Genomic DNA, 25,912 nt, shown 5'->3' on the forward strand with positions numbered 1-25,912 from the left:
CTCTTTAAATTATGAAATTTTATTAATAACTTTAAAAAAGTAAAAACATTACTAGGTGATGATAGGTGACCCTTGGAAAGTCCATCTGGGAACAAAATGTTCTGAATTTATTCACCATGTATAAACATCCTGTTTCAGAACAAATAGCTATAGAATGGCTTATGTGATTTTATTAATGCCTTCTAGTTTAAGACAAGAGTTTAATCTATAAGAATAGTGGTTTTTTTTTCTGCAGTTTTTTTTTTAATAGTTACTAAAAAAAAATAAAATGTTAGAAAACAAAAGTACAATATTTTTTAAAAAAATCATATCACAGAGAGACTAACTGTATTTCTGTGCCCAGTTCTTAGGCTTCTTCTGTGGATACTTTCACACAACCAAAGTACATTTTCTTCAAATAGTCTCGTACTTGGTGTCTATGCTGAATTTATGCTTGTTTGCAACTTGATTGCCTGTAAAGACTCACCAGCAAGGGGAAAAAAAAAAAGTCAAAACACAAACCAAAAATCTCTGCAGCTTAAATGCCAGAGAATGTTCTGTTATATTCACCTGGATATAATTTTATGTTTATCCATATTATTGTATGCATCTATTTGTGGGTACTCTATGCACAGCAGAGAAAAGCTTGATTCAGTATGGCAGAAACAGGATGATGTTTCATGTATTTAAAATAAAACTTCACTACTAATCACTATTCTGTTCATCAGCTGAAGGAGCTTGTGGAGGGACACTACGTGGGACAAGCGGAACTATTTCAAGTCCTCACTTTCCTTCAGAGTATGAAAATAATGCTGATTGTACCTGGACCATATTGGCTGAACCAGGAGATACCATTGCTTTGGTCTTTACTGACTTCCAGTTAGAGGAAGGATATGACTTCTTAGAGATCAGTGGAACAGAAGCACCATCTATATGGTAAGTCAAGGATCTTGTAATGATCCCAGTTTCTTTTGTTTTCCTTTGTTGGTGAGTATTTTGAAAAGATATTTAAGGGGAGCTTTTTATTTGTGAATAATGACCATTTTGTTATGAATTTTCCTTTGGTTCCTTTCATCCACCAGAGCTGAAAACAGTTTAATCATCTGCTTCTGCTTCTTTCCAAATCTTCATTCTTCCTCTTCCTTTTCTCCAGCTTTCAGAATTATATTGGTAAGGTATCTTAGTGAGCTTTTACTGATGTTATACATTTGAACTTGGTATGAGAATGTTAACAGATGTTGTATGTTGAACACTAATTTACCATGATATGGTTCTTAGTGAGCAAAATTCAGCCTCACAGAAAAACAGGAATACAGGGAGAGCAAATGGATGTCATCTTATTTTTCTAAACAGGCGTTAATTCAGTCCTCATTCAGTACTCATGTATGCGTGTTTTTTTATCTTATGTAGACTCACGTTAAAAATGTTGGCTTAGCAATATTAGAGCTTAGCAATATTAGGGTTTAGTAATTATAATACTGAAACTGCTTTCTCTGTACTAAGCTGATAGTTCTTTTTATCGGAATGGATTAAATTGCGGAACAGTTTGTATTGGGATTTATCTTCAAGCTACATATACAGGCTTTGTATTTTTTTCATCTCTGAGAAGAATGTCTTGCGTTTGACATATGTGCCATTGCTATAAAATGTAGCCTTGAAAAAAACAAACAAACAAACAAAAAAAACAAACCACACACACACACAGACCTGCTACTCACAGATGGCTGATGGATATTATCTTCAGAATGCCCTTTCTGGAGATCTGATGCAATCTCACACTTATTTTAACGTCATGACTCACTAAGCAATGCAATATATTTTGTGAAGTTCTACACAGCATCTGATCTGTTAAAAAACTCTATCAAATAAAAAAGTGCAGAAATCATTCCTGTCAAATATATAAAAACTTTGTTTTGGGGATGCTCCTGGATCTCTGTCACAAGATTACTCTCCCACATTTCCACACAACCAAGAGTTGTATAACAGCAGTCACTGAAGTAGTTTTGTATCAGATTAGGTGCTCATATCTGACTGTCTGAAATTCAATGTGTGGCAACCTACTTGTTTTTCTCTCATGCACAAACACGCACCTTATTCATCAATTGCATTTTTTTTGTTGTTATTGTCTGTTCTGAGGAGCAGAAATTGAAATGCATAAAGGAAAGAGCTGTCCGTTCAGTTCTGTGTGACAGGCTCTAATAGATACCTAACAACGTAATTGTAACTTCATTGCAAGAAATCAACTGTTACTGAACTTGATAATATAAATGAATGAATAATTTTACATTCTATGATTCTATGATCCCTATGATTTATAGACAATCACATATACATATCCATTATCCAGAAGATTTTTCATAATGGATGATGTAGAAGAATAATTAGAAAGCAAAGGATGCATATTCTGCATTGATCTCATATGATATTGATCAGTGCTACTGTTGGAAATCAGAACTATAATAAGAATCTTCTTTCTTCTAGAATTCAGTCTGAACATTTTTGTCTTGTTCCCTGATACTAGCTTTTTGATTGGAAACATTTTTTAGAAGCTAAACATTATTACGAAAAATTAAGGATTTATTATATGTTCCTAGGATCATTACTAAAAGTTTGAAGAAGCTATGAGAAGTTTTTTAAGAAATGTTTAAAGGGTTATTGGATAATTTGGAACGAAGCTACACATTCAGCTATATTTAAATCAGAATGGTTACCATAGCGACATTAGAGACATGCTAAATGTAGTGCATGTTGTAATCTATTAAAATCAGCTGTGCTCTGTGCTTTAATGTGAAATTGTTCCATACTTAAAACTAATGGTCTAGAGGTGTTTCATCTTAAAATATGACTTTTTTTTTTCACTGCTCCCTTTTATTGTATCTGGCATCATGTCAACAAATTTCTGCAGTAATTCTGTGTTAGAAGGCACATATTCTGTTAGCATGAATTGGTAATTATGATTGTTCTACTTGCTGGAGAATAGGCCAAGTATTTTCCTTTTGAAAAGCATAGAAACATGGCATTGCAAAAGTTAGAAAGAGTACGAAAATAAAGAAAAAAAGATCAAATTAGTGATTCTTTAGTGATCTTAGTATGTAGTACAATTACCCTTTGCAGATAGGTTATAGGCAAGGTTATAAGCAGTTCTAGTAGGATTACAGTAAAAAATGAATGGACTTCTAATAAACAATTAAGTGAAGTGGTGGAAATGCTAGAACAAGTAGAATCTGCATGCTGAGGAAAAATAATTTGATGTATCTATAAAATATTATATTTATTATATTATATGCCTCACATATTTCTAAACCTTGAAGATGTTCAGTCAGTTTCCATGTTATACAGCTGATTGTAGGTTTGTATTCCAAAGCACTGAAAAAGAACGTTTTTTGTTTTTTGTTTTTTTTTTGTTTTGTTTTTTTAATCTTTTTTTACTCATGAAAGATTATTGGAAAATCATGCATGCAATCCATCCTGATGGTATTCGTTTATAAAAGATTCAAGTGACATTACCTCACTATTAATTTTATGTCCATGATACAATTAGAGTGTCCAAAGTTATTATAGTTTTTTGTCTAAGTAAAGTGCAGTTATGTAGGTCTGGGTCTTGAATGGATGTTCACATATAGATGAACACATTTTTCTTCCTGCTTTGAATCAATATGACTGTCAACAGGCTTAAAAAGATGAACGTTAGTGTTTGCAAAATGAATGTGAAGCAGGTAGAACAGATTTTTTAATCTGTGGAGGAAGTAAAAGTATTATTAGAATGTAGATGAAAGAAACCTTTTTGAATTTGAATCACTTGCTTAATTTGCTATTATATAAAGGAGCTTGAGATGTAAAACATGTTTATCTTGAGTTGGTAAGCTCTCGTTTGCAATGCCAAGAAGAGTACTTCTGGGAGCATATCAGAAAAACTGTTTATTGGTATGTCTGGAGTACATCTCAAAGTCCATCAATTGTCTGAATTTTTGAAAAATCTGAAGGGCTCCTCTGTGGTTTATTATTAGAACTAAAATAAAATTCTTATTTACATGATTTTTGTAAATTAAATCTCTCTTTTAAATAGTTTCAAACATGTCTCTTTAGATTCCAGCTAAAGTTATATGCTATTTAAAATTAAATCAAGGTTAGATCTAGAGATAGCATTAAGAAGTGCCTAAAATGATGTAAGATCAGAAATATATCACTCGGGGAAAACCTCTCAATGACTCTTCCCAAAGACTGCCCCTCAAGACTGATATACGTATGTACATATATATTTAATTTGGACTGAGTATTTTCAGGTGAGGTAAAGCAATTCACATGGCCATAGATAAGTCAGACACAGGCTTTTCCAAGCAAGTATGTCTTTGCCATAATTTTTGCAAAATTAGAAACGTATTTCACAAAAAAAAATCTCTGATATTGCAATTTGCATGAAAGGTGATTATGATGATAAGAAACATTCTGCAATTACTACTTTTGAACGTGAAATCTTAATATTGAAACTATTTTGTTCTAATTCTTTCTCATTTACCTTACTAATATTATCTGACTGCTTCCACTTAGACCCAAAAAATTACTATGCTTTTTTTTCCCCCCCAATTTTTGCTAATAGAAGAGAATGAATTACACTTCATACATTATGTTAGTCCAAATTAATTTTCTAATACTATTTAAAAATACCTTTAGGATTATTCTGACTTCCTTATAAATCACTTCAAATCTTAGTGAAAGGCCATAAAAATGAATGTGAATGTGAGAGCGATTTGGAAGCAACAGTAATGAATTGCTATATACTTGGCATATGGTTTGACATAAGTAGCTGGAGTCATCTGAAACCCTCTTCTTGTTTCTGTGTAACGAATTAACTCTTGTAACTACTGGGTCATAATAGTAATTTGTGTTTCTTAAATACATACACCAGTACAAGCTCTTAGATACAGTTCAAATCAGTAGCATTCCAATCTATGTATTTCCAGTCTTGTTTATAGAGATCTGTCTTAATCTTTCCATCTGTATTGTGAGAAGTCTATAACAAAGTAATGCATGAAAATATCGAGTGGAGTAAATCACCTTTTTAATAGATACCCATGGAAGCAGATCCATACGTATGAACTGAATAGTTATCTCAGAATTATATGATTATACAGCTGAAGAGCACCATCTATTGGCTTACTGTGAAAAAGTTGCTTGTGGATGCACTTCCATTAAAGTTGTTGTTACACACCAGACAATGGTTCTGGATGCACCCTTGAGAATATAGGTCTCTATTTATTTTCTTTTCCTTTTCCAACAAACAAGAAAGGATGTTCCATGACCATGGAACAAGAGGAAGGCAATCAGATTCCAACTTTTTTGCTTTAGAATACTGTTAGATTACTTTATTTGAATCAATTTATTTATTTTAGCCTCTTTGAAGAGCTGCTGCCAGACATCCCTGTTTGTCACCAATGAAACTCTACTGAAACTGCAAAGCCATTTGTTTATATTGGAGATGCTAGTAAACAGTTATCTTGTTACCTGCTAGTTTTAGGAAGCTCTTACCTTTCTCTAGGTTTTAACTCAATTTTCTTTTACCTGTTTTGGTCAGGAAAATTGGTCCTGTAAATATAGTCTTCTGTACTTGATAACCTGTCCATCTGATCTGCAATGAACGTTTCATTCTCATATAAAAGAAAAAGAAGTTGCATACTTACCCTTGAATTCTATAATTCTATTAACTTCCACATTGCAAAGTTCCCAGTTGTTCTTTCTCTCTCTCTCTCTCTACATATATACTTTTAGTCTACCACATTTGAAAATCAGCAGTAATGCTGTTTAGTACTTGAAATCTCTGTTTCAAAAGTATATAGGAATGCTAAATACTTTTTTAACTGTCTTGACATAGAAGATAATACTGTTCCAAAAAGCCAAGATACATTGGAAGGACAAAGACACTTTTAAGATGAGCAAGAAAGGTAGTATATGTATTTGTATGAAGAACCTTATGAGACTAAAAAATGCAGTGAGCATGATGGAATATGAAACATTTGCAATTAATAATGTTTCCTTCCCCGATTTGAATTAAAGTTATGTTCATGAAACATGACAGTATATTTATACTAACTGATTTCTTCCATACATCATTTGTTCAGAATCCTGTACCAGCCAGCACATATATTCATTAGGCATATTGCACGTATTACTGACATTAAATGACAGAATCCCCAAAGTAATAGGGCAAGTTCCATGTCTCTTTTAAAGACTCCCTTCCCTTTCCCTCCTTCCAGAATTTTCTGATTCTACACCCTCCTTCAGCATTTGCTGCCATGATCAAACTTCTAAGCTTAAAATCTGGTAAAATTTATCCCAAATAAGCACTGACACATTCTAGTCAATCTCCTATTCCTGTTGTTTTTTAGTAGATTAAGGTTTTAAAATCATACTCTGCCCCCTTAAAAACAAAACAAAACAAAAACAGGGGGGAAAAAAGAAAAAAAAGGAAGAAAGGAGAATAAAGACAAAAAGAAAAAAAAAAGAAAAGAAGAAACTCAGCCATGTGATATTGTCATAGTCAAAATGATGTATAAGCAGTTTGCAAATATTGTGCTGAACTTTACTGCCTCTGCAGATCTGTAGTCTTGGAGTGAATGTCTCATTGGTCTCAGAATTGCTAAACAGTCTTTGAAAGGATTATCCCACTAACAGATTAGGGGATTTGGAAGGAAAGTAACTACAGCGTTTTGCATAGAAGGCATTTATGGCACCTTTGCCACTAAACTGGGAAACCAGACAACTGATATCCTCTAGTTCTTAAAATATTGCTTTCCAGAATCTTTTAAGATTCCCTGAGGGGGAAATAACATGTTTTAACTCAGTATCTATATCCAATTCTTTGGCATACCAGTTGCTATATCCAAATATATGCAGATAAACAGTTTTTTCACTCCTACGATTCTCCCATAATAATTATTAATAAGCTCATCTCATCAGTGATGTATCTTGTACTTTGCTATATTTATCAAAATCATCATGTTCCAAAATGGATTTTCTGCAGGCATTCAAATGCTTGCTTGAAAGAATGAATTATCCACAGTTCTATGTATATTGCTAGCAGACTTGAGAAAATATAGTGAACACTGCTCTTTGTCTTTGGAGTCTGTCTTTGGAGTCTGAGCCTGCCAGAGTTCAAGAAGTGTTTGGACAACACTCTCAGACATATGGTCTGATTTTCGGGTGGTCTTGTGTGGAGCCAGGAGTTGGACTCGATGATCCTTGTGGGTCCCTTCCACTATTCTATGATTATATGAAACCAAAACACAATGTAGATGAGAGGTAGTGAACTGTGTCTCCCTTTAGCATTTCCATAGGAGGAAAGATGAAAAATGGAATATAAAAAATACTATGGAAAATAAAGCAAAGCTGCAAAGAAATTCTTATTTTAAGACAAACTGTTTTTTATTTACTTTTCCCCATTCTAGATGTTGTCTTCCTTTCCCTTTCAGCATCCTGAAGGTATTTTTATTTATTTACTGACTCTAAATTGTTTCAGATACAATAAAAAGTGTGTGGATTTTTTTTTGGTGTTTGTTTTATTGTGATTATTATAGTGTGTATTAAATACTATAGGGTAATTTATATGAGGACATGAGCTTTGCTGGTCACAGTGAGGCAGATTCAGATTCTAATTGAATAATGAAGACAAAGCCAAAGAGTATCAAGAGTAACCACTCAAAAATAAGCTGAAATATAAGATCTGAATTTGTACGTGATCTCTGAATTCCTGGCACTGCACTGGAAAAGGTGCAAGTAATCAGGGCTTTGAGTGGGGAAGCTGGGAGACAAAAGTGAATCTAACATGAGAAGAGTTTTGTTTGGGTAGATTGGGGGATAGCTTGACGGATTTTAAAGAGCTGGTAAAGTTTTGGAAACAGCTTCAGGATGGGGTGAGGGGCGTCTGGGAAATCTGAACTTCAGAGTAGCAGTGATGAGAATTTGGGGCAGTAGGTCAGATGAGCCTTTGCAGGGTGCCATCCCAAATGTGCCTGGGAGGTGCACTCAGGTCAGCGCTACCACCTGCACAGAGTGAGCAAAAACTTCCTAAGCACACAGGAAAACCACCATCACTAATCACCACATTGATACAGCAGGCATATCCTCTCTCCTTTCCTCTTCCCCCAAAACAGGAATTTCTTGGTACATTTTCCTCTGCTGTGCAGGACAGCAGTGAAGCCCGGCTTGCCCTCTTCTTTCCTGTTAAATATTTGGTAGCCTTATCAGCATCCTGTGATTTTTTCACCAGATACTTGTCCATGTAATGATGGCAAGTGATGAAATATGTATGTAGTTCTTTTGAGCTTTAGGTAGAAATGTAACAAAACACTATATAACATTCATTTTGGACAGCAGCTTTACTTTGCATTGTGTTTTGATCTTGTGTTCAGAGATAGATGTGACGGAAATAATCTGATTTAAAAAAAGGTAGAGTTCTGATGCAAAGGCAATTTTTTAAGGCCCTGTTAATAAAGCTGCTTAGATTATGGTAATGTATCATATAGAAATCTTGAAAAAGTTATTACCTTTGTGTTTAAATAAAGAATATCTGAAATGCATTGCTTTATCTTTTATAATATCTTCATCCTAAATATTATACATATGTATATTAATAACTGTGTAGATAAAAGTATCAGCAGCTTTTGTAGAGATTCTTAGCCTAAAACAGAGGGTGGTGAATTAACTTGATGTTAGCATTAGTGACTGTAAACTATCTCTTGCCTATGTTATCTGTACAGACACAGAGACTGCTTAGCTGTTAACACCAGCATGTAAACGGTGTATGAAGTGGGAAGTACAGAAGCAATAAATTGATGCTTAATTCACAACACTATTGCTTTCTTTGCACCTATTAATTTACAGCCTACTGTGCTGAAGAGGTATAAAGGCTTAATTCATAGCACATCACAGACTGACAGGAATACGAGTGAGAGAACTCACTTAAGGAAACACTATGACCTACAGTATAATTTTCCACCACATTTAAGATAACATAAAAAGCACTAGATTTTTAAAATTAAGTATGTGAACAAGGTTTAAATACATTAACAGAAAGCTTGGATTGCTTACCAACAAAATACCACTAGCATTACTATCTTTCTAAACAAGCTGTCTAACCCTGGAGACTCAACATGCACCTAAAATTTCCTTCTACTGCATCTATTGTATAGTTCTAAAATATGCATAAGGGTAGCCTAGTTTTCTTGCAAAATCCTTGACAGTAAAATCAGGAAAATACATTCTAATGATGAAACAGCTTATGTCAGTATATTCAGGCAATGTTAGAAGCTTTTCTTAGAGATATGTATGGATCATTTTGTTTCTTACTTTTAGGCAGTACCTACATGGTACAGTCAGCTTCAAGTGTAGCATCTTAGTAAGACAAAATCCACAGATATTTTGACTTCTTGAAATTGAGATTTTCCTTCCCCCCCCCCCCCCCCCCCCCCGTTTTTGCCATATAGTCCTACCAGGGATTCTAGATCGATTTACAATTACATTGATTATGAAATATATGTATACTCCATTATGTTTCCCCATAAAATATTCTGGAAGTGAAGCTGGGGCTGGATATCTTATACCATATAACTGGATATAACTGGAGTTGATTAATTTATAGACGGAGTTGGGCCTGTGTGAACTTCATGAGGTTCAACAAGGCCAAGTGTAAGGTCCTGCATCTGGGTGGAGGCAATCCTAAGCACAAATACAGGCTGGGTGGAGAAGGATTGAGAGCAGCCCTGAGGAGAAGGACCTGGGCGTGTTGGTTGACGAAAATCTCCACATGAGCTGGCAATGTGTGCTTGCAGCCCAGAAAGCCAACCGTATCTTGGGCTGCATCAAAAGAAGCATGGCCAACAGGTCAAGGGAGATGATTCTCTCCCTCTACTCTGCTCTCATGAGACCCACTTGGAGTACTGCATTCAGCTCTGGGGCCCCCAGCACAAGAAGGACATGGATGTATTAGAACAAGTCCAGAGGAGGGCCATGAAGATGGTCAAGGGGTTGGAGCACCTCTCCTGCGAAGACAGGCTGAGGGAGCTGGGGTTGTTCAGCCTGGAGAAGAGAAGGCTCTGGGGAGGCCTTATAGTGGCCTTCCAGTACCTAGAGGGGGCCTACAGGAAAGCTGGGGGGGACTCTTTGTATGTGAGGGTAGTGAGAGGACAAGGGGGAATGGCTTGAGAGAGGGGAGATTTAGGTTAGCTATAAGGAGGAAATTCTTTACTGTGAGGGTGGTGAGGCACTGGCACAGGTTGCCCAGAGAAGCTGTGGATGCCCCATCCCTGGAGGTGCTCAAGGCCAGGCTGGATGGGGCTTTGAGCAACCTGTTCTGGTGGGAGGTGTCCCTGCCCATGGCAGGGGGCTTGGAACTAGATGATCTTTAAGGTCCCTTCCAACCCAAGCCATTCTATGATTCTTTGATTCTATGATGCGGTTCAGTAACTTCAACTGACGTGTAAACCTCAGTTTAACCTGTGTAGTTACATTGTCACACTAATCTACGGTTGTCTTTTTTAGCTGACTGACAGGAAGGCATTTTGGTTTACAAAATTCACTCAAGCAAGTAGAATATATTATAGCAGAGCATATATGCAGATTTGTTGGAGTGTTATTTGTCACCTTTCTGTGTACACAAAAATATTATTGATATTACAAAACTGAGCATTCTAAAATCAAGAATGGCATCTTTAGTTTGACCCACTTGTACATAAGTTTGACATGGGTTTTTAATTATGCTATCAAATGCTCCTATTTCTCACCATGTTCAGAGACTGAATTACTGTCATGTATTTAAAGAGACTCTAGTCAGTAGGACCATTGCTTCATATGTTGAAATGGGAGGTTGAGTGCCTTATCCATGATATTAAAGGAAAAGAGAATAACGTTTCATGATAAAAACAGAATACCGCTTTAAAAGCTAGGTCATACATACACTTTATCCACGGTGTTGTTTCTGTTAACAAATCTCTTCATACAAAATTTCTGCAGGTTTTTGCTAATATTGTTGCAATTATTTCTGGTACAGCAAGATTCAGCTCCTTTAGTTCTTTCAACTGCAACTAGAGCCAAGGAGAGCTTGAAGAGAGCAAACAGAATACCTGGTGGTCAAGGCTGATTTTTTTTTTTTTTTCTCTTGGGACTGAGTATTGTATCAAATTAACATTAGATTAGTAGTCTTTCTAATACTAGTTTATCTTTCTTGTATTGTAAGAAAAAATAGTAGTTGTAGAAGTAATAATGGTATTAGTAGCAGTAAAACAGTAAATCTTCTAACATTATGCAAACATAAAAGATGGTTGGAGGTTCAGACATATTGTAAGGGAGCACATTTAAAGATAGATAAATATTTTACTTTTTCTTCATTCGTTATTTATGGACATTTTTAAAATTTAGTTTCAGTCTTTTTTAACCTGATGAATTCATCTTTTCTTTAAATGAAAGATAATTTGAATAATGCTACTTAAACCCCCACTATTTGCGACTTGAATATTTTCCTAGCAGTTGTACCTCAGGAATCAGTTGAGAGTTTTTCTCCTATAAACTGCCTAATATCAGCAATTTTCACAGCAGACTGAAGGCTGCATCTCAGTTTCAGAGACTGAAAAGAATACTTGTCTAGAACTTTATCATGGATCTAGCATTTTAGGCCAGAAATAAAATAAAATAAAATAAAATAAAGAATAAAAAAAGCCTTACTTTATCTACCTTGAGAGAACTGTCATTTTTGGTAGAATATAGTGTGCAACTTTTGTAAATTAAAAAGTAAAGTAAATAACTTTTCTATGGAAGTTTCCTATGGAAGCTTCTAAAGACTTATTTTATTTTATTTTATTTTATTTTATTTTATTTTATTTTATTTTATTTTATTTTATTTTATTTTATTTTTATTTTTATTTTTATTTTATTTTATTTTATTTTATTTTATTAGAAAAATCATAGAATCATTAAGGGTGGAAAAGACCTCCAAGATCATCTGGTCCAACCATCACCCTACCACCAATATTACCCACTAAACCATGTCCCTAAGCACCAGGTCCAACTTTTTCTTAAACACCCCCAGAGACGGTGACTCCACCACCTCCCTGGCCAACCCTTTCCATTATCTGACTGCTCTTTCTGAAAAGAAATGTCTCCTAATTTCCAGCCTGAACCTCCCCTGGTGCAACTTGAGGCCATTCCCTCTAGTCCTATCACTAGTTATCTGCGAGAAGAGGCCAACCCCCAGCTCCCCACAACTTCCTTTCAGGTAGTTGTAGAGAGGAAAAATAAAATGTGAAAGCATTAAAATCACCATTATTTTCTTTTTCTGAAGTCCAAACTGTAGTTTAGTGTATGTAGCAAGGTTATGCTTTAGAAGTGTTTAAAGGATGATAAAATGTCCTTTTGATATTATTTCTTAAGGTGTTTGGACAAGTGCTACCTACTGAGATTATTCCCAGTATTCCTATTCATTGCTCTTTTGTTCAACCATGATGGGTACTGAAAAAGGTCTTATGAAAATATGCTGGAAGAAAAATGGAAGGAAGAGTATAGAATTTCTTCTGTAGATCCCATGCAGCCTATGTATGAAGTGGATAGAAGAGACTTCAAAATACTCTATGCCTATATATAAAACATTCATGGGCAGTGAATTTTGTTCCAATCCAATTATGTATTTCTGTCATATGAATTAGCTTAATGGTAAACTGACAAATTGAAAACTGAGGCCAAGAATTCAATTGGTGTGAAAACTGTTTATGCTTATAACCTCAGAAGTGATAGCAGAGGAGGATGATACGTTTATTTAAATCCCTATGATATGGTTCGTAGTACAGTATTATAATGAACAGTTGTTAAGTGTATAAGAGAGCTGTATGTAAAACAGCACTAGACCAAAACTAGAACACAAATCAGATGGCGCTCACAAGTTTCAAAGGATCTTTGAAAACTAGATAGGTTGTTAAAAAAGAATGACAAAAAAGATTCAAGAGTGGATGTTTATCTCATCAGAAAGCAGTTTCAACATTAAAGGTCCATGTGGAGAATATACTGGATCATACTTACCTAAACTAACAAAGGAAGGTATAAGAAAGACTAAGAACCAGAATCTGTACTGGCTGGATTGCAAGGAGGAATGGATTTATTACGTTTTTTATCGTATTTTGAATTGGTGTTGAATTCTGTCTTCTCATTTCTTAAAATTGACATTGGATGTCTTTGGTTTGTGCTTTGATCAGGTGTAAATTATTATGTACAGCCAAGGGGTGACAACAGGATTTCCAGTTTTAAGATATAGAACCTAGATCTAAAGACTGAATATATGGGAAGACTTTATTCTACCAGTTCTTTTTGTATCTTCCTTGTTGTAAAAAGAAACTTAGAAGCAGTGAATCTTGTATTTAGCACTGAAAGTGCTATTCCATAACTTAGCAGTATTTACTAGGAGAGTTTCTCAAGTTGAGGATTTCAGCTCTTGTGCAGAGGGCAACTATCAAGAGAAATCTTGGTTTCTTGGAAACTGATGTACAGGTTTTCACAATAAATATTTAGAATGAACACACTGCCCCTGGGTAGCAATATGGTAATAGAAAACATGGGTAATGTGTTTACTTCAGCTGCTATATTTGAAAGCAATCCTGTGCACTCCCATTGGGTTAGATGAAGCTCTTAAAAATGTTAATTTCTCAGTGTACAGAAAGTAGCAGTAAAACTCTGCAAATCTACATAGATTTGAGAGCTGAATTAATAAGTTTTATGTATATTTGAGATTTATCAACATTTTTTTAATGGTACTGTCAGTTTTTAAGACACACCAAAATGACTTGGAATAAAAAAATAAGTTGTGATCTTCTATATTGGGAGATTCTAAAGTCACTGTCAAATTTTAGACACTAATCACCAATTTTGTAACAAAAGATGATGTGTCCTTTTGGAAAGAATAAAGATTTAAATATATTTTTCAGAAGACTGAAAAGAAAGATTGTTATATATATATATATCAAATTGTCTTGAAGATTTTGCAGTTTTTGATTATTTCAGAAACTTTTACTTTTCAGAAATTAGAACAGCTTTCTGTTTATTCAAAGTAAAGTATATAGCATAGTAGTATTATTCCATTATAAAGTCTTTATGCAGCTGGGTTGCACTTTTTTCTTGGGCTTTTCTTATTAAGAACCTGATATATGAAACATAGCGACTGTTGGTAGAAACATGGACAAGTTATCTCTTGTCATTATTCTAGAATTATTACTGTTTCTAATAACAAACCAAACTACATGATGTCTGTGTGAGTTTCTGATGCAGAAATAATGACCTTTTTTTAAGATTTCATGATCTAACAAATTCAGGCAACAGATATGAAATTCAAAATTAGAAACAATACATTTTCGTCGTAATAATCAACTGTGACCTGTGTAAAATAAACCATAAAACTTCGCTGTTTGAGCATATTTTCTCCCAGAAAAGTCAAACCTGTCCTTGATTTACAGTTCTTCAGTCCTTCAGAATCTTTTGTGATGTGTTCCAATGGTTCATTATCCTTATTTTTAAAATCAAACAGCTGATTTCTTATCTTGCGTACAGGTAGTTTCACATATCAGCCATAACATGTTTTTCTGTCTTTCTCTACAAGACTGAAGAGCTGTTATCAAACTTCAGTTCTTCGTAAGTATTTATAAACTGCCACCAAATAATCTCACAACTTTCTCTTTGGTAGTATAAATAGATAATTTTTGAGTCCTTCACAAAACAACAACTCTTGAATTTTCTTCAGACCCTCTGCAACTTACAATATGTTCTTCAATCACAAACTATACTTGTGAAATTGAAAAGAACAGTACAGTAGCAGACATTTGCTTGTTATTTTTTTTTCCATTGGAACACAAGGTCATGTTAAGCAGATTATCCATTTGTCTACGTGTCAATAGTTGGAGTGATTTTCATTTGTTTGTTTGTTTTGTGGTGTAGACATGTCCTGGGAGATAGCTCAACAATTTTGCTCAGATGAAAACTGATAGATCTAAAATAGAGAAGTAGCACGGATATAATATGATGTGAGGTGGTGTTTTCTATGGGTTTAGCAAATTGCAGCTGGCTAATCTTCCCTCCTGCCATCCCAGGTCTATGAGTGCCACATCATCTCTCATGATCAGGCATTATTAGGAATTTTAACAAAAATAGAAGAGGAGATCTATGCAATGAATACTGTGAAAACTGCTCTCCTCTGAGACAGGTGGCTGAGCCCTCTAGTAAACAGAGCCCAAGGACACCCCTGCATTGGGATACACTTCTGTAGACCACCCTTTGTGAAAGGTACCTTTGAGAGCACATGCCTCTTTTTCCCTTTCTGGGATGTGTTTTTAAGATTTTGTTCTGGGATTTTTTATTTTTTTTTATTTTTTTTCCTAAGAATTTTGTTCTGTTTTGTTCCCTGCACCTTAATATTTACCATCTTAAAGCAAGACTAGCAGTCCTTCAGAGCATTACCAGGCCTGTAAAAGAGTAAGAAATGAAGGAAAATAAATCAAGAGCGCAGCCTTGCAGAACCTCACAGAAAATGAAAGAAAAAGACTTTTCCAGACCATGAGTAAGTAGCAAATAGAGAGGTAGGAAAGTACACTATGGCATGTTTTCCTGACCTCAATGTTAAACAGAAGCATTCTGTCTTCAGAGAGCTTTCCCTGAGGCACTAGAGATCTGATGGAGATTTGACTAATTTTGTGGCTGGGAGGCTGTCAGGCCCCGTGTATAGCAAGGAGTTGTCTCTTCACTGTGGTAACTTATGCAGAGATACTTATATTCAAAGCATTTAGGTTTCATGCAGACATCCAGTTCTATACAGGCAGGTATTGCCCATTTGCAAAAGCTGTGTGTGTTCCTTTATGTTGAACTGAAAAGTGCCAGTATATCTGTTTGTGCTCCTATGCTGCTTAGTTTAAGAATATTTAACCTGAAAAAAAAACCAATCATATAAAATATATAGTACAGTGTGTATGGATATACTGGATTTCGTTACCTGCAGCTGGAAAATTATTTTGAAATTTTTAATTGCTAGTTTTGGTGCGTAACATGGTGAAACAAAATACAAAGGAATACATGGTCAACATGGATTTACCTAGTTTATATTGTAAAGAAAAATAAACTCTGAAAATATGCTGTGACTACTAATATTTTTTAGCAATAATATTGTTTATCTGTTTTCTTTTATATAATCTCTAATCTGAAGTAGCTTCATATAAAGAATGAAGCCAATGATTTTACCAGTTGGAGGACTTTGCTTCAGTGAGGGTTGTAGGAGGTACTAAGCCTGATTTATTGGACAAGCTGTACAAGGTCCAAAAACTTCAGAGAGTGTGTAGAAAGTAAATTTTGAAAAATAGGGTATGAAAAATTAATGAACAAATAATAACTTTTATTCCCAGCATGTTACTAGAAATAGAATACATCTGTCCCACCCAGCAGCTGCATCACATAGAAGCTCTTGAGAGTGCTTGTAGGGGTGAGGAGAATGTAAATCACAATTTGAACGGTAAAAAAATAGGCAGAGTCAGAAATATACTCAGTAAATATATGAAATACGTCTAAATAAAATATTGTGGGATATTTTTATTCAATTATAACAAAATAATGTAAATTTAAAAATTGTGCACTTTATAAATTACCTTATTTTTTAATATATTCCTATGATGAAAGATCAATACAGAAAGTATGTGTAGTGTTTTCAGAGCAGACACAAATATGCCAGCATCTTACCGCATTTCCAAGATGCCAGCATCTTGGAGGCATTTCCAGTAAAATTAGAGAGAAATTAAACATTTCTTTGCTCAATGGAATCAAACATAATTATTGATAAAACAGATGTACCATGTATCTTTATTTCTAATATTCCTAATCTATTATTTTCTGAATTTTCTCATTGGATAATAGTACTGCTGAAGTGATCATGCTGAAAAACAACCCATGTAAACTTTAATTCAAAGCCATATGTCCTCATTTACTAACATAAACTAGTGTTTATTTTATTGAAAGCATTCTTTTAAAAGTACTCTTTAAAATGATTTTTTTTTTCATATAACACTGAGATCCCCATCCACTTTCTAATTACTGTGTTGAATAATTAGTTTTAGGTCCACCACAGTAAAATAGTGTTTGTTGTGCTTATTTTATTTTAGCTGTTGATGACTTTATTCACAAAGAATACTATGAAGATCTCTGCTATCTTGGTTGTTCATTTTTTTTATTTCTTTTAATTAGTATATGCCTCTGCATGAACATTCTTTTTATTAGCTAAAGCATGGAACTTGAATAGTCTTGTATTCTATTGTTATATGTTTCATAAAACATTTTTGTAAAGCCATGTTCAATCATTTATAATGCTCTAATTGCAAAGACACCTTTCAATGCTTGTTTTTATAAGACAGATGAGTTATTTACTTGATAGCTCAAATGAGTAACAAATGATTCCTATTAACTAATGAATAGGGATGAATAGGGAATGTATTTGCGTAGCTAAAAGACCTATTAAGCTTAAACAAAAAGCAATTTTTTGTTGGAATGCATAGATAAATATATATATATATATGAGGAAATGCAGCATATTAATATGGAATTGTTCATGGTAACAGATTGTGACAGTTGTCCAGAGATCAGTGACAGTAAATTTGCACCTAGCTAAGAAAAAAAGTATTTCCTTAACACTTTGTACGGGAACAGACCTCTCAGCTGCTACCTGTTTTTTATTTTTTTTATTTTATTTTATTTTATTTTATTTTATTTTATTTTATTTTATTTTATTTTATTTTATTTTATTTTATTTTATTTTATTTTATTTTTCTGATTTAAATAATGGTTGAAATTTTTCTTCTGATGTTCCTGATGCTTCTCTAATATATGAAACATTAACATTAGTTGCTTTCAGGGGGAGGAAGGTAATATATTTAATTAGGCTAATTGCTATTATTAGATATACAAACTTTTGGATACATTAGATTACATATTCTTCTGGAATGAGGAAGAAGAAGAAGCAAATATAAAAGCTAAACAAAGAATAGAAGTTGTAATTTTTTTTGACTTGTATACTAGAATCATCTAGATGATCCAATGAAAAAAGCTTGTAGTGTATATGATGAGCTTTCACAGATATTAAAAACAAAAGAGGTGATAGGTTAGTCAGTTCAAAGGAGACAAGGAGAAAATAATTTTGTGCAACACCACGGGATTCACTGGAAGAGAATTGCTATAAAGCCAATGTCTTTCCTGAACCTATGATAGCGTTCAATCTGATTTATTAATTTTAGATTCCAGTCTCAGCTTTAGAAGGTGTCTTGTGAATCTCCTGTGAAAATCTTGAGTGTAAATTTAGAGCAATTGTGTTGATTAAAAAGGAAAATATTCTGTCGTTATCTGGAGGTTTCTTTCTTAATCAGTTATCTTCCTGAGGGTGGTTTTTTTTTTTTTTTTTTTTTTTTTGTGTGGTGTTCTGTGGTTTAGCTTCACTGACAAGTACCTTTGAATTTATGAAATTTTGGTAAGTGCATGGGTAGAATTCACTAACATTTATGTTAATATTTTTCTCTGAGGCAAGTATAACAAAATATTAGATGATTGAACATCACATTAATAGAACAAATGCTAATGGGACTGGGAACAGAGTTTGCTGTTTTTATAGGATATGAGATTGTACAGAGAAATACTTCTAATTTTCAAAACAAAACATTGTAACCAGTATGCAAGCAGTATATACAACCAGATCTGTAGAGTTTCAGGGTCCTTTGTGAACACAATATAAAAACAAAAGAAACATAAAACAAAGAACAAACAAGCAAACAAAAAACCAGTATCTTAAAAGAAAGTACAATGAAATGAATTACATTCCAGATAATTTTTATATCAGTTCCCTACTTTGCTTTTTACTTTACATGTGTGTGCATGTGTATGTTTCTTTAGAATGTAGAAAGTCCTATTAGAAAAATACATGTCTTTCCCTATTGTCTCATTAATAATTCAAGTTTGAAAAGCATTATTATCATCATAAACCATATAGGACTACATAATTTATTTAAGATGAGTGTACTATAATTTGAAGGTTTGGTGCTCCTTTTAACTGATTTAATTCAGGTGTTCACTGCCTTTCCTACGTCTATTGGCATTACACAAGAATGTATTCACTCTTTCTATTGAATATAAAATACATGAGACAAAGAATGAAAAACTCATATCCTACAGATATTTAGAGCCATTTCCTGCATAAATTGAGTAGAATTTGGGATTACTTGTGGCTATGAATTTCTTAAGAGGAAAGAACTGAACCAGAATATTCCTTATATCATCATGTGATCTTGTGAAATACAGACTTTACTGCCCATCAAGTTAAGAAAGCAAGGTTTGTTCAAATTATTTTCTTGACTACACATTGCTTGCTATATTTCTTATCATTTTCTTCTTATTGTGCATACCAAAAAAAAATAATAAATAATTCATTATACTGTCCTAAATAAAACATTTGGTAGTTTGCAACTTTATACCATTAAATAAAGAGATGATAATCACATTTTGCACACTGTCTGAAGTGCATTTTGGTACTGATTTTTTTTTTTTTTTGTGAGTACAGGATCTGGATTTTCTACAATAGCATTTGCGTAATTTTAATTGGATACAACTGTGCTAACTCCTATACTGGAGCAAGATGCTGAAAAACATAAGGGAATATTCTGCAATGCATCTTGTAAGAAAATATAAAACTTCTTTTACAGAAAAAAAAAATCTGCTCAATCACAAACCAAGTGGTTTTCTTGACTTTTAAACTATTTTTTCTATTTATGTTATTTTAATTTTTCATATATGTTTGCTTTTGTGGTTTTGATTGCATTCTATTTTCCTTGTGTTAAATATATTCTTTTTCAGAAATACTAAAGAGAAGTTTGCTAGATTTTCAAAGATATGTTCAATGAAAAAAGAATTAGATCGTACCACAAGTGCTTTTGAGCACATATATCTTAATGCATGACTCTATTTCAAGCTGCTGAACAGCATTAGGGTAGGTAAAGCTGTTCCAGTTCTTCTTATGGACCATACTCTCAAGGTTAGTGGAGGAGGAGGACGAGATACCTCCTACTTTTGTGGGAAGTAAGATTTTAAAAAAAACATGAGTGTCCATTATCAATAAGGTTGGTACTAAAATGGCTGTAACTGCACATTGTACAAGGCCAGCAAACACTAATTTGTAACTGACATTAAGGAAATAAATGCTATTATCAAGCTATGTGAATGGAATTATACACACTTCTTGTAATAAGAGTCTGGTCCTTTTCTCATAGGTAATCTTTTAATCTAACCTAAACAAACAACACATTTGTTTTTAAACAGCACCAGAGTCTTGTGTGAAAAGCTTATTTAATTAGTGGGCACTTGAAAACAAAGGAAGACAAAAAACCAAAAACCCTACAGCTGCCAGTGCATTATGATAGCTGGCGTATTGGAGGTATTGGCAAGAAGGAACTCTGAGGTACTTCTGTTCTGGGAATGAGATCCAAAAACTTGTGCACATAAAGCAAGAGGGTTTGAGGGGATTGGTTCACACATTTGCCTGGAAGTTTAATAGTGTCTGCAATAGGACCAGGGCATTTCTGTCAGTAATGGATGTTGGGTTACACTGGTCTGGGGTTTATCCGTGCAGCAGCAAGGGTCGTGTGAAAATTACATCAGTCTCCTATACAGACTTCCTCGTGGCTTCATACAGACCAGTAAAACAAATGCCCCAAATCAAAATTGGGTGTATGTTTACAACTCCAGTATATGATTGTCAAATAATGCTTAAAAATCCCACCAAACTGAAACTTTTCAAAGATGATAAATAAGCAAGTGTTTAGTGATAGCATTTCCAGTATGTCAGTTCACTAACTGTTCAGTAAGTGCTTACGAGGACAATAATGACAACAAACACGTGCAAGGTAATCATATGTTAGGATGTGCTTTTTATTAAGAGTGTATAGAATGCTTTCTTACAAATCTTCTTAGTAATGTTATCAAAGAAAAAATTCTGTTAGGCTTTTCTTGTGCTTTCACGTACAACTTACTTTGTAAAATTTGTTTCTCTGTGGTATTGGCAAAAATTATTCAGCCAAGCACCTCATACTGTGCTACTGATGAAAATAATTTATGTGAATCATGAATTCTTTTGTGTGGTTTGTCAGCATTTCAAGTGCTCCAGTGTGAATGGATGTTTGTTAAATCCTACTGCTTTCTTTTCCAAGGGAAAAAACATATTTAATGTCAAATAGAAATTCAGGTGTGAAATAAAAATGTAAATCTCTTCCTCAAAGTAAACTTTCTACTTTTATTCTGTGATGAAATAAAACATAGATTTCTACATATATTTATTTATTTGAAATAATGATGGGATGTGAAGTATTCTTGGTATGATTTTGTCTTTTAACTAACAGTAGCTATACATGCAGACACTGCAGTATTTGTCTTTGAAGCTTTGGTATTAAAAACATATAAATGCTTCTAGTACAAACATCTATACCTATACACTTACCTGGCTGTCTCTATCTATATTGTTTTAAAGTGTATTATTCATAAATAGAATGCTAAATTATGTATCGCCATCTGTGCAGCTGATTCTTACCACCATATTATTCTGTAACTGTCGACTCTGTAAACTAATGTACATGCCACAGAAGCTGATCTATGGAAATCTGACATAACTTTCTAGGTTATAGAAATAACCTAGAAATAAAAATACAGGAATAAAACCTCTAGTGAGACAATATTTTAAACAAGTACCTAGTAATGCTTATTTGGGTTATCTGTCTTGCAGGAAGTTATGAAGTTATTCGAAGACTGTATTACAGAACGAGACTCCACTGAATGCACTTTCACTGACACCTGTCTTTAATCAGGGAAAGGGCATACAAGTCAATGCCTGTGATTTCCTCCCAGATTACAAATTTTGCATCCACCTGTCTCTTGCATCCACCTGTCTCTTGCATCCACCTGTATCATACAGTGCTATTTGCTGAATTTTTGCATGGGTCAAGACAGTTTTGAATATATTCTCGATATTTCAGTTGAGTATGTACTATGGCCAAAATTAATTATTTGAAGCTTAATGGCCGCAAAGAAGCATGTTTGTGCACCTATAGGAAGTTGGGAGTTTTAAAACATAAGAAAATGAAGCTGGTAAGCCTCAAACTTTTCTCATTTTCTTTCAGAGAAATTGAAAGCTTATTTGCGTGATACAAATGGCTTCTATTCTGCAAACACTTATATACACCTAAATAAGTCTGGTGTCATCTTATTTGACTTACATGGAATTTTTATATATTCAGGCATTTACATAAAAATCATATTGAATGACTACTATTATGAGGAAAAATTAAGTAGCTACACATAGTAATTGGTGACATTTTCCCTGTCCCCGAGACACTAAACCAGAAGCTTTTGATGTTCAGAGGAGACACCCTTTACTTTCGTTATAACAGAAGCTTCCAGCAAGCAGTAGGAAATCATCTGTAGTTCAGAAACTACAAAAGTAAATGTGTACTTAAAGGACCGATATAAGTTTTTTGTCAGGTACTTTATGGGGACTCATTTTCCTCCCAATTGGGAGTACCACATCAGAAAAGAACATTCATTTTTGATCAGTTCCTCTGATGGTCAAAACTTTCTCTGACATTTCCTCAGACTGTCCTGTGAACTTCTGCAGCACAGCCCCACCAGGATTATTAGGTTATTCTTGGTCTAGCTGGAGAAAAGAAGGTTTGAGGAGTTGGGAAATTTATTGCTATCTTCAACTTAATGAGGCAAGTAGATGAGTAGATGGAGGTAAGATATATCCAGATTGTGCAAGTACATAGTGAAAAGTTGAGAAGGGAAATTCGAACTAAATATAAGGAAACAAACAAACAAAACAAAATAAAACAAAAACTTCCGCACAGGAACAGATTGCTCAGAGGCGTTGAAGAATCTCCATTCTTGGAGATACACAAAATTTTGCTGAACGAGATATGTAGTATTGAATCTGCTTAGAGTTAGATTTCCAGTATAATTAATTCTATGTTTCTGGATTTATTTCCAACTAAAATCATAAATAGTATTTTCATTTTGTCCCTATTGCTTTTGATATCATAATCCTTTTAACTGCACATACCACCAAATACCGTTTGTATTTTCCAACTTCGTTCTTTTACAAAAAGTCCACGATGCCTCAATGAAATTTTCAGGCAGGTCTTTGCCTTTCCTGTTCCTTCTCTTGCCATCATTACTGGGATAAATGAACAATGAAAAGTAGTACTTTGTACAGATATGGCTGTATGAAGCCTTAGCTAAAACAGAGATATGCTGTAGCTGCTCTTGATGCATTTTAGAGTTAAAATTCCAGCTTTGTTTGAGTTAGCCTACTGCTCCACAGGAACTGTAACACCATGTGAAGTGCCAGAGAAACCACATGTTCTTTATGTTCAGAAGGAGAGAATGGGAGAGTATATTTGCTACTGGTGACAGCAGGATCTGCAGTGGTTTGTAGTAATATAATGAACTTGTTTGTTTTGAAAGTGCTTATATTATGTTTTATTATTATATGAAAACACTGAAAGTTTATTTTTTCCTCTGTCACATCATTCATACTTCTATGAGCCTTCAAAATAGGTTATAAAGACAGAAGCATTCAATCAATATCTCTCTTAAAATGAACTTAATGCATCAAGTTAAGTCTTTTTTAAAACGCAAACAAGATTCTTGTAAGGCTATAGAGAATAATCGGTAAATTGTAATTATAATTTACACATGCTTGAATATAAATGTAAATTGTATAAATTAGTCCTTTCATATTCTCAATAGCTTATCAATTTGGAAAATTTAGAAGATACATGACAATGTGAGCTGCACAGATTTATTTTATTTTTTTTCCTACTGCCTCATTTACAGACACATGATTGACAGTGGTAATTGTAGTGGAATATATGTCAGACACGAGCTTTCTCTGGAGCTTTGGGGTCAATGTTTATAGCTGTTTCACAACCTTTGAAATGCATGAGGTTAATGAGATTTTATGTTTTTTCTTTGCAACTGCTAGAGGAGCACTGTGCTATACTATACTACTATAGCCAGCAGACCATTCTGTGATGTTTTAAAGAACTGTTTTCAAAAAAACTGGCAATGATAATGTAGTCGTTCATCTTAATGAATACATAAGTTAGCTGCACAAATGGAAGTGTGTCTTTGGGTTATAACTGTCAAGAAATATATGCTTTGGTTTTATTAAGTCATCCAGAAATAGAATTTTGGACAGCTGTGTATGTTTCCAAATACAAGCAAAGAAGCATACTATTTGCTCTGTCCTATTCTTTGATACTTCTCCGTACCATGTTCTGCTGACATACTCGAGTTCTTGGATCTACTTGTGCTGCTTCTTTTTCTCAACTTCTACTTCCAGAAAGAAGAATTTCATGTATTCAGTAGAGATGACTGTTTTATTAAATATCTCTATCATTAGAAGATACTTTTACTGCTTTTACTTGAAGCCTCCCAAACCATACATTGTCGTTTTTGTATACATGCTTGAACTTCAGTGCAACATCTGAAATATATTCTAATTGTCCCAATCCCACCTCATTATGTATCTCTTGGTTTTCTTTGTTTCTGTAAGTAAATTATCCACACTGATACAGTATCTGATATCCAAGTAAACATTAACCTGCATATCTTCACAAAACTGATGCAAGGCAAAAAAAAAATTAACCGTCCTTATTTTATAATGAGTAAGACAGAGAAAATGAAATGGTAAAGGTCACATGGATGCCAGTGGCAAAGCTAGAGCAAATTTTCTAATCCCCAGCAGATGTGTTGGTTTGTCCTTTGACTGCCTGTAATGTGATAAGTAATAGAAATTATGTCAAAAATTTGACACTTTCCAGGTCTAAGAACTCTTTCACTGTCTTGCCATGGTCATGACAAACTATGTGGCCAGTATCCCATGTGGATCATTGAAGAAACAGTGTTATTTCATGGGTGAGTATAGGTGCATAGGGGTTGCCACAGGAATGGACTGTCTGTAGCTTATCAGCCTCCCTCAAATTAATTTTGGAGTTAGAAGAATGTTAAGGTAGAACCATAAAAGTAATCAATTTTTCTACAATGCAAAATTTCTCTAAAAAGTTACAGCATTTTAGCGACATAAATATAATGAATAAGAAAAAAAAATGTTTATAGAGATTTCAATGTACATTGAAAATTGTCTCCATTTCATATTAGTAAACATCCATGAATTTACACAACTTATGTGCTAGGATTTATTTCTAGGGTGTCTTGTTTAGGTTAGGGTATTGCTTTCATTCTAGAGGATCTTGATGTGGAGACAAGCTTGTCTTTGTGCACCCATTTCTCCTTGGGTGTTCCATTCATATTTAAATTTCAGTTCAGAAGCTCAATGTTTACCCTCAATATTGATCACTGTCTACAAGGATTTAATGACTGTCATAACCTTTCTTTAGAAATCCTAATATTTTTCTGCATGGATAAACAGCATTTTCTTTTGCCTATCTAGTAAAAAAAAAGTCTGGAATAAATGATGTGGTATATAATATAAAGAAAGAAAACATTTTTCTGTTGAAAAATAAACAATGCAGTATTTTGTGGAAGATTTGAAGCCTTAGTAGATAAACTCTTTATAAACTTAAAATTATATTTCAAATCAATATACACTGACAGCTTTAGACAAACTTGAGATCTATTGATATGAGATGAGATTTTTTTTTTTTTTTTTGATGATGATGATCTTAGATAGACCTGAAGACTATTTTTGTAAGAATCAGGAACATTTAATCCCAACCTATACCTATGCATACTAAGTATGCCTACCAGTGACTTGAAATTTAAGATACTTATATTCCAAGATAGGAGTTTCCGGTAAGGTGGGGGTGGCATTCTAACTCTACTT

General features: G+C 33.9%; 1 protein-coding gene across 6 annotated transcripts in view; it reads left to right on the forward strand.

Moving 5' to 3' along the window:
- CSMD1 (CUB and Sushi multiple domains 1) overlaps window positions 1-25,912 on the forward strand; it is a 1,150,295-nt gene that overhangs the window by 584,283 nt on the left and 540,100 nt on the right. For all 6 annotated transcript variants that reach the window (XM_048078081.2, XM_048078083.2, XM_048078082.2 and 3 more), the window contains one exon: window positions 708-915. In XM_048078081.2, the coding sequence (XP_047934038.1) occupies window positions 708-915 (208 nt within the window). The remainder of the gene's footprint in view (window positions 1-707; window positions 916-25,912) is intronic.

This window comes from Anser cygnoides, chromosome 3, assembly GCF_040182565.1.
Source record: "Anser cygnoides isolate HZ-2024a breed goose chromosome 3, Taihu_goose_T2T_genome, whole genome shotgun sequence".
Classification (NCBI taxonomy): Eukaryota; Metazoa; Chordata; class Aves; order Anseriformes; family Anatidae; genus Anser; species Anser cygnoides.